Source organism: Entelurus aequoreus, linkage group LG16 (assembly GCF_033978785.1).
Source record: "Entelurus aequoreus isolate RoL-2023_Sb linkage group LG16, RoL_Eaeq_v1.1, whole genome shotgun sequence".
Taxonomy (NCBI): domain Eukaryota; kingdom Metazoa; phylum Chordata; class Actinopteri; order Syngnathiformes; family Syngnathidae; genus Entelurus; species Entelurus aequoreus.
The window spans coordinates 30,770,046-30,780,462 of record NC_084746.1 but is presented as its reverse complement, the minus strand read 5'-3'; the positions used below and the strand labels follow the sequence as shown (position 1 = coordinate 30,780,462).

The 10,417-nt window shown below is 36.0% G+C and overlaps 1 protein-coding gene across 2 annotated transcripts in view; it reads left to right on the top strand.

The window, feature by feature from the left end:
- The window catches only part of glula (glutamate-ammonia ligase (glutamine synthase) a), a 7,508-nt gene extending 4,853 nt beyond the window's left edge, over positions 1 to 2,655 (top strand). For both annotated transcript variants that reach the window (XM_062022632.1, XM_062022631.1), the window contains exons 6-7: positions 1 to 29; positions 1,637 to 2,655. The exon at positions 1 to 29 is cut by the window's left edge and continues 171 nt beyond it. In XM_062022632.1, coding sequence (XP_061878616.1) covers positions 1 to 29; positions 1,637 to 1,949 — 342 coding nt within the window. In that variant the 3' untranslated portion in view covers positions 1,950 to 2,655. The remainder of the gene's footprint in view (positions 30 to 1,636) is intronic.
- Positions 2,656 to 10,417: the final 7,762 nt, after the last annotated feature.

Sequence of the window (10,417 nt, the reverse complement as noted above, 5' to 3'; positions counted from 1 at the left end):
AAGGAGATGAGAGAAGACGGTGGACTAAAGTGAGTTGAAAGAAATAAAGGTTCTATATCAGGGGTGTCAAACGTACGGCCCGAGGGCCGGATCAGGCCCGCGAACAGGTTTTATTCGGCCCGCGAGATGAGTTTGCTAAGTATAAAAATGTACCTGAAATATTTGAATGAAACCGCTGTTCTAAATGTGTCCACTGGATGTCGCAATAGCAATTCTTTATCTTTGTAAATGATGCTACATATGTACAAAATAAACCACATGATGTTAGTACATCAGTCGAGGAAAATGAGCAAACAACATAAATAACATACTGTAATTTGATTTTGATATAATTTTTTTAATCTTGATAGATTGAAAATTAACACAAATGAGTTGACTGATGAACATTATCACATAATTTATACAGAAAATATAAATAACTACAAATAAAGTATATATACTATTAACCGCAACAGGTAATTGTAAAATAACCCCAAAAACATTATGATTTGTACAATTTCCGAAAATGCTTGTTCTATTTTTAAACAAAGAAAACAATCTGAAGTTGTCTTTATTTTTAAGTTATCTTGCTGTGATTTTACCAGTCCGGCCCACTTGGGAGTAGATTTCTCTCCATGTGGCCCCCGATCTACAATGAGTTTGACACCCCTGTTCTATATGATATATTTGCATACCAGGGGAAACATTCAAATAGGTTTATTATCACCTGTACCAAAAAGGAGTAGGAATATGTAGTTAATATATTAGCAGTTTAAAATATAAAAGGTGTACAGTACAGTAACTGGCCTATATTTAGACTTCTAGTTGTTGTACTACATTCCAGGAAACTGGGGGGGGGAAAGAGCTTTTGGAATGTTGCGCTGTCAGACTCACTATGATTAAATACTATAATCCGTTTGTATTGGATTATATCATGTGTTGCTATTTAACAAATAGTTTACAAGGCATTCTGTGTGAAAATGTGCTACTGTAAAAGGATTTGAGTGCACGAAAAAGTGAAAACCTATCTCTACTTGAGCAACTTGCACAACACAGAACCAACAACCAAGTGCAAACTACTTAGTAGGAAATAATACAACTGATGAGTTTATTATAAACTGTACTGTCCATCCATTTTTTACCGCTTGTCCCTCTCGAGGTTAATCCTCGTTTATTGCTGTTAATTGGTTCCGGACATGACTACAATTAATTAATTTCCGCAAAGTAGGAATCATTAAAAAAAATTTATTTTCATAGATTTGCATTTCATGTACATTTTTCAACGATATGAGAGCCCTTTAGACATGAAATAACATACTTTAGTCACCTTTACACTCTTAATCCATTATAGTAATGCTGCCTGAAGCTGAGCCAATCAGTGGCCACAATATTAAACAGCATGCTCTGATTGGTTTGGTCTCATCTAGTGGCCAATACTATATTTTTAGTTCATTTAGCTGTTTTTATGTTTGACAATGTCTAATTCAGGAGAAAAATGGTGTAGAATATGCTTTAAAAAAGTGCGGTGTTTGTATCTCCACAAAGTAAAATGTTCAATGCATGTAAAATATATTTGCAAATCAATTACTAGCTTATTGTGGTCAGCCGTGTTTTTACAAGTCGTCGTCACTGAACTCCTTTTCTGTCTTCCTCCCAGAGCCATTGAGGACTCCATTGAGAAGCTGGGCAGGAGGCACAGCTACCACATCCGTGCCTACGACCCCAAAGGTGGCCTGGACAACGCCCGCCGCCTTACGGGCCACCACGAAACCTCCAACATCAACGAGTTTTCGGCGGGCGTGGCCAACCGCGGCGCCAGCATCCGCATCCCCCGCAACGTGGGCCAGGAGAAGAAGGGCTACTTCGAGGACCGCCGCCCGTCGGCCAACTGCGACCCGTACGGCGTCACCGAGGCGCTCATACGCACCTGTTTGCTGAGCGAGGAGGGCGAGGAGCCCGCGGATTACTAAAAACGCGAGTCGTGGATTGACGCCCCCCCCCCCACTCACCCCACTTAAATTGATATTTTCTTTTAACTAGTACTGTATTTTATCCCTTCACTCCTCCCTCCCATTGAAATGGTTTAACCTGCATTTTTTAAATGGCTTCAAGTTGGCTGGTCGACTTAAAACGGTTAAGTCATGTCTTTTTGTAGTTCCCCTCGGGTCATGGCAGGGTACCTTCCCCTCGTCTTTAGAAGGGATTGGCTTTTGTAACTGTTTCCGAGCCATGTCTGACACCCACCCCTCCTTGTCCCTTCCCCCCCTATTTGTTTCCTTTGGTGACTAAATGAACTAAAGCACATGGACACTGAGGCATAGAGCTGCTAAGGTTAGGCAGCATGTACAACTTAATCGTTAGTTCATGTATCGCTAATTGACCATGTTGACCTGCCTTTTTCCAACTACCCCGGTTACTAACTCTTTGATTTTTATGATGAAGTGTATTTTTAAATGGCAACGTTTGTCTTCAGACACACTGGGTCAACCGTGTTGGTACGCTAAATGTAGATGTCTATGATGTTCAAATGTGGTGGATCTGTCCATAATGCCATTTGTAGATTTTCCTCAAGGAGTTTTATCCTTTTTGTTAATGCACCCAATTTGGTAACCTGTCATGTTTACTGAACCTGGGTTTTTTTTCTCTTGATACATTTAAAACTTATTTTTATCACAACATTGCTGTGTTGTCTCTTGACTAGTAGACATAAGTGGTTAAAGATAGTAAAGTCTTTTTTGAAAAACAAAGGAACAGCTCTCCCTTTGCATCACACTTAGACCCGGATCAGCTGACTCCGCTCAATATGATATCCGCACACAACGCCTGCATGACGGATAAGTAGTGCACACATCCCAAACCTTTATTCTGTTTGTCAGGTTGGAAGTGTTAAGTCAACAAAACGGGCTCTCTCTAGTTGTGTGCAAGCTGCTCAAACAGCAGCTTAAGTTTTTAAAAAGGCATGAAATGTTCCAAGTTTAAGTCTACTGACCAAATACAAAGCCTTACTTCCACCTAGACTATTTTCAACCGCCAAACCTGAATGTTAAAAATGTAGGAGAGTTTTGCTTAAATATACTACAAGGGTACTTTGCTGTTGACAGTAACAATGACCAACCCAGGCGACTATCACTTGTCCCATTGCGGGGAGCTGTAAATTGGATTTTTGTGGCTAAATTCGGGCGAAAGGCAGATTACAACTTGGTCATCTGTAATAAATGTAAACCAAAGCACTCCTAATGCTAGTCAAAGATCCTGTAAGTAATCTTGACCCATCCTCAAATGTCTCATCTCTACACAGTTAAGACCTGCTACCACTGTTGGGTTGACCACCAGTTGGAGAATCTATAAGCCACTGCGGTTTTTAAGGATCTACTGCAAACAAAACTATTTAAATATCTGCTGTTTTTGGGAATCTACTACAGTATATTAACCCGAGTTAGAAGGCAATGATCCTTAATGACAGGTTTTTAGGAATATGTTCCAAAAGCAAACTAGTCTAAGATCCCCAATGTGACAGGCATGATCTACTATCAGGGATCTACTGCTATAAGGTAGTCAAAGACTCTCAATATGACAGGAGCACTAAACTGGATTTTTGTGGCTAAATTCGGGCGGAAGGCAGACTAAAACTTGGTCATCTGTAATAAATGTAAACCGAAGCACTCCTAATGCTAGTCAAAGATCCTGTATGTAATCTTGACTCATCCTCAAACGTCCCATCTCTACCTACACCTGCTACCACTGTTGGGTTGACCACCAGTTGGGGAATTACTGCCCTATATGACGGGAGCACTGCGGTTTTTAAGGACCTACTGCAAACAGCTATTTAAATATCCTCTGCTGTTTTTACGAATTTACTGTATTAGCCCGGGTCAGAAGGCAAAGATCCTTAAGGACAGGTGTGCTATGCTGTTTTTCAGGAATATGTTTCAAAAACAAACTAGTCTAAGATCCTCAATATGACAGGCATATTCTACTATCTGGGATCTACTGCTATTAGGTAGTCAAAGATTCTCAATATGACAAGAGCATGGCTGTTTTTAAGATTAAAGTACCAATGATTAGTAATCTAATGCATGAACATGAGTCATTTGTAAAAGATCATTATGACAGGCACATTATAATGTTGTTAGGGACCTGCCAAAAACAAATCAAAAATCATCTGTGTAGCAATGGGTTTGCTGCTGTTTTTACTGACAAAAACAAGTCAAAGATCCTCAGGCACATTCTGCTGTTAGAGACCTGCCAAAAAATCCTCTATAGCAATTGGTTTGCTGCTGTTTTTTTTAGAACTTACTGACCAAAAACAAGTCAAAGATCCTCTACGTAAGAAGAGCACTCTGCTGTTTTTAAGGACCTACTGACAAAAACACATGTCGAACATCCTCTATGTGACACAAGTACTAAGCTGTTTTTAGGAATGTGCTCATGCAAAGAATAGCCAAAGATCCTCACATTACAGACACAAATCTGTCAAAAATCTAGTTAAAGATCCTTTATACTCCAGGAGCGCTTTGCTGTTTTTAGGAATCTACTGTATAAACCCGATTCAGGTGTTAAATATCCCTAATGTGATAGATGTGCTATGCTATTTATAGGAATATGCTGCAAAAAAAAATAGTCTAAGATCCTCAATATGTCAGGCACATTCTGCTGTTAGGGACCTGCCCAAAAAAATCTTCTATAGCAATGGGTTTGCTGCTGGGTTTTTTTTAGAACTTACTGACCAAAAACAAGTCAAAGATCCTCTACGTGAGAGGAGCACTCTGCTGTTTTTAAGGACCTACTGACAAAAACTCGTCAAACATCCTCTATGTGACACAAGTATTGTGCTGTTTTTAGGAATGTGCTGCAAAATATAGCCAAAGATGCTCACATGACAGACATAAAGCTGTTTTAAGGACACACTGCTAAAAATCTAGTTAAAGATCCTATATACTCCAGGAGCACTTTGCTGTTTTTAGGAACCTACTGTATAAACCCGAGTCAAATGTCAAATATCCCTAATATGATAGATGTGCTTGGCTAGTTTTAGGAATATGCTGCAAAAAAACCTTGTCTAAGATCCTCAATATGACAAGCGCATTCCGCCGTTTTTTAGGACTCTACTGCAAAAAAGCCAGTCACAGAACTTCTATATTAGAGGAGCACTGCTGTGTTTAGGGCTTTACTGGCAATACCAAGACAAAACTTTATATAGCATGAGTATCTGCTGTTTTTCAGGATTTATGGCCAAAAACACAAGTTAAAGATCCTCTTTATGACAGAAGACCTCTGTTTGTTCAAACATCGTCTATGTGACAGGAGGGCTCACTTGTTTTTAGCAATGTACTGCAAAAAAAACCTTGTTAAAGATGCTTATATGACAGGCACACTGCTGTTTTTAAGTACTTACTGCCAGACACAGGAGTCAAAGCTCCTCTGTGTGACAGGAGTGCTTTTTAGAAATCTACTGCAAACACGCAAATCAGAAGTCTAAGATCCTTATTATGATAGGTGTGCTCTACTTTTTTAGGAATAGGCTGCAGAAAAGACCGTCAAGGATCTTTTTCATCTTTTTATGGACTTACTGCCAACAACACAATTCAAAAATTCTCCATATAGTAGGGGTCTTGGGCTGTTAAGGACCCACTGACAAAAACACACACCGAACATCCTCTGTGTGACAGGAGTACTCTGCCGTTTTTATGAATTTGCGAAGTCAAAGATCCTCGGAACTTACTGTAAAAACGTTAGATTTCAAAGATCCTTACTATGATAGGTGTGTTCTGCTGTTTTTTTTAAGGAATATCAGCTTGTCTAAGATCCTCAATATGACAGGCAGGGAGCTACTGCAAAACATCTAGTCAAAGATACCTTTTTTCTGTTGTTTTTCTGGACTTACTGCCAAATACACGAGTCAAAGCTCCTCTGTGTGACAAGAGCACTTTGCACATTTTAGAAATCTACTGCAAACACGCAAATCAGAAGTCTAAGATCCTTATTATGATAGGTGTGCTCTGTTTTTTAGGAATATGCTGCAGAAAAGACAGTAAAAGATCCTTTGCTCTTTTTATGGACTTACTGCCAACAACACAATTCAAAACCCCTCCATAAAGCAGGAGTCTTGGGCTGTCGTTAAGGACCTACTGACAAAAACACAAACCAAAAATCCTCTGTGTGACAGGAGTACTCTGCCGTTTTTATAAATGTGCTGCAAAAAAATGAGTCAAAGACCCACTGCTGTTTTCAAGGACCTACTGCAAAAAAGCTAGTTAAAGTTCCTCTATATACCAGGAGCACTCTGCTGTTTTTTGGAACCTACTGTGAAAACGTTATATTTCAAAGATCCTTACTATGATAGGTGTGTTTCGCTGTTTTAGAAACATCCGCTTGTCTAAGATCCTCAGTCAAATATATCTTTATTTTACAAGTTTTCTGTTGTTTTAAGGACCTACTGCCAAAAAAACAAGTTGAAGATCTTTGTGACAGGAGCACCCAGCATTTTTTAGGAATCTACTGCATAAATGCTAGCCAAATGTCAAAAGGCCCTCAACATTACAGGAACACTTCTATTTTTGGGAATCTACTGCATAGACGCTTATCAGTCGAAGATCCTCAATATGTTATCAGGGCCAACTGCAGAAAGGCTATAGTCAAAGATCCTCTAAACAACAGGAATACCCTGCTGTTTCTAGGAACATGCTGTTTAGGAAACTGTTTTGAAGTGAATTCAGAGGCCAGACGGTTGCAATTCATGGGTTGGAATCGTCCCACAGAATACCAGGCAGTGGTATCGCATGAGACCAGATAGTAAACATTGTTTTTTACACCGGATCTCATTATGGATTCATGGAAACTCCTCGGTAGTCGATAGAGCAAAACGTAAACATACGTCAGTATAATGGTTTTCACCTTTTTCCCAGTGGGCAAATTTGCCAGCTCAGCAGTATTGTTGGTTAGCGATAGGAGCGTCATAGAGGTCACAAGACAATCTCTTTGCCAAAAAGTGAACCAAGAGCAGCACAAAAAAAAACACCTCACAGGACAAAACATGTCTTTCTATAGAACCCGGTGTTCTTATTTGGGGGGGAGGGCTGCAAAGTTTGCTGTGAGACCTTTCCCCTACATCCCGACCAGACACCGACAAGCTCCCTGATTGGTCTGCCAAAAGCTAGTTGACCAATGGTCCATAGGAAGTCAGATTTAGTGTTCCTTACCCAGGATGTTGACTGGCTAAGAGCTAACGTGTGGCTCACTTTGTTGTGTTCTTTTCCCCTCTCTAAATTAAATTCCCCTGTAATTTAAAACAGTTTTTTGCACATTCAGGCCAAATTCTGGGAGGTACTTTTTAAGTTCAAGGAAACAGCGAGTGGGATGGAACACAATGTATGAACAAACAGAAAGAGTTATGGATTAACTTCTGACAACGCCACGATTCAAAACAATGAGAAAAAGAACCAACCTAAATAAATTATATACAGTATATAGATGTATATATATATTCAGTAGATATACATATATATATATATATATATATATATATATATATATATATATATATATATATATATATATATATATATATATATATATATATATATATATATATATATATACACCCATTTATATATATGTGATCAAGGGATGGGTCAAATGCAGAGGATAATTTCATCCCCCTTGTGTTTGTGTGACAATCATTGGTACTTTAAATTTAACTTAATATATATATATATATATATATATATATATATATATATATATATATATATATATATATATATATATATATATATATATATATATATATATATATATATATTTATATTTTTATATATATATATATATATATATATATATATATATATATATATATATATATATATATATATATTTATATATATATATATATATTTATATATATATATATGTATATATATATATATATATATATATATATATATATATATATATATATATATACACACATTCATATTTTTATATATATATATATAGATGTATATATATATAAAGTATATATACACACATTCATATATATATATATATACAGTGTTGGGTTAGTTACTGAAAACCAGTAACTAGTTACAATTACTAGTTACTTTATTTCAAAAGTAACTCAGTTACTAACTCAGTTACTTACACCAAAAATTAATGCGTTACTGTGAAAAGTAACTATTTAGTTACTTCTTTTTCCCCCTTTTTTTAAGGCTCCCATTAATGCCCTTTTAGCCTTCATTTCAGTACTGTTATTGCGCTGGAGAATAATACAATGTGTTGATCAACTTGACATGCATTTGCATCACTGAACTCAGAAAGCAATGTGCTCTACATACAACACACAAAGACAAAGATATGTTTCAAAGGGCCAATTTATTTCAGGCCAGAAAAAATGGACAAAACTATTTTAAATAGCTGCAACATAATGGCACTTTAACTCTAAGTAGATAGGATCTTTGATCCAAGACACAACTTATATTTAACTAAAATGTTATTTTCTTTGTGCTCGACAAAAGAAAAGTATTGAGAATGTCTCCATGTTAAAAAACTCGACTTCTGGCTTCGCCATGATGTCTTGTTAGTTGTTATGAGAGTAGCGTATGTGTGTGTGTGTGTGTGTGGCCCTTTAAGATATGACAGCATGAGAGGTGAGTGACGTCAGTGAGTGAGTGGGCGAGAGAGGTGAGGGAGCGGCGACAGTGAGTGCGTGTAGGTGCTCTAGCCAGGGGCGCCGCTAGGGATTTTGGGCCCCAAGAAAAGAATCTTTACAGGGCCCCCAACACAGTGGCAACATTTTTTGATGCTATTTTACATACAATTATGCATTTTAATGGTATTTTTGACTATCATTACCATATTTTTGAAAGAAGAACAGCATCACAGTTGACATGTACAGTAGGGAAGAACGTAGCACTCTGAATACAACCTCCCGACAGAGATTTTCTCCCGACAAACTCCCGGTATTCAGCCGGAGCTGGAGGCCACGCCCCCCCAAAAAAAAGTCTGCCGCAGCTGCGATTGGACCTGACCAGCCTCCGGGTACAAGTACTGGAATACCAATTGCTTGCCAGGGAAGATCTTCCCCAGGAAGCAAGGATTGACCGGTTTTGGGCCATGCTAGGGAGAGATGGAAGATTCCACACTCTCGTGCATTTGATGAAAGCACTTTTGTGCGTGCCACACAGCAATGCATCATCAGAGAGGGTGTTCAGCATGGTTATAAATAAATAAATGATAAATGGGTTATACTTGTATAGCGCTTTTCTACCTTCAAGGTACTCAAAGCGCTTTGACAGTATTTCCACATTCACCCATTCACACACACATTCACACACTGATGGAGGGAGCTGCCATGCAAGGCGCTACCAGCACCCATCAGGAGCATATACAGAATATATATATATATATATATATATATATATATATATATATATATATATATATATATATATATATATATATATATATATATATATATATATATATATATATATATATATATATATACACACATTCATATATATATATATATATATATATATATTTATATACATATATACACATACATATATGTATACACACATATATATACATACATATATACACATATATGTATATATAAATATATATAAATGTGTATATATATATATAAAGGTGTGTGTATATATATGTGTATATATATATACGTCTATATATATATATATACATATATCTATATATATATATATATATATATACATATATATATATATATATACACACATTCATATATATATACATATATATATAGATGCATATATATATATTTATATACATATATACACATACATATATATATATGTATGTGTATATATGTATATATATATATATATATGCATCTATATATATATATATATATATATATATATATATATATGCATCTATATATATATATATATATATATAGACGTATATATATATACACACATTCATATATATATTTATATACATATATACACATACATATATGTATACACACATATATATGCATACATACATATATACACATATATGTATATATAAATATATATAAATGTGTATATATATATATATATATAAATGTGTGTATATATATATATGTGTATATACAGAATATATTTATATATATGTGTATATACAGTATATATATATATATCTATATATATATATGTGTATATACAGAATATATATATATATATATATATATATATATATATATATATATATATATATATATATATATATATATATATATATATATATATATATATATATATATATCATACTTGCCAACCCTCCCGTTTTTAGCGGGAGAATCCCGATATTCAGCGCCTCTCCCGACAACCTCCCGACAGAGATTTTCTCCCGACAAACTCCCGGTATTCAGCCGGAGCTGGAGGCCACGCCCCCCCCAAAAAAAGTC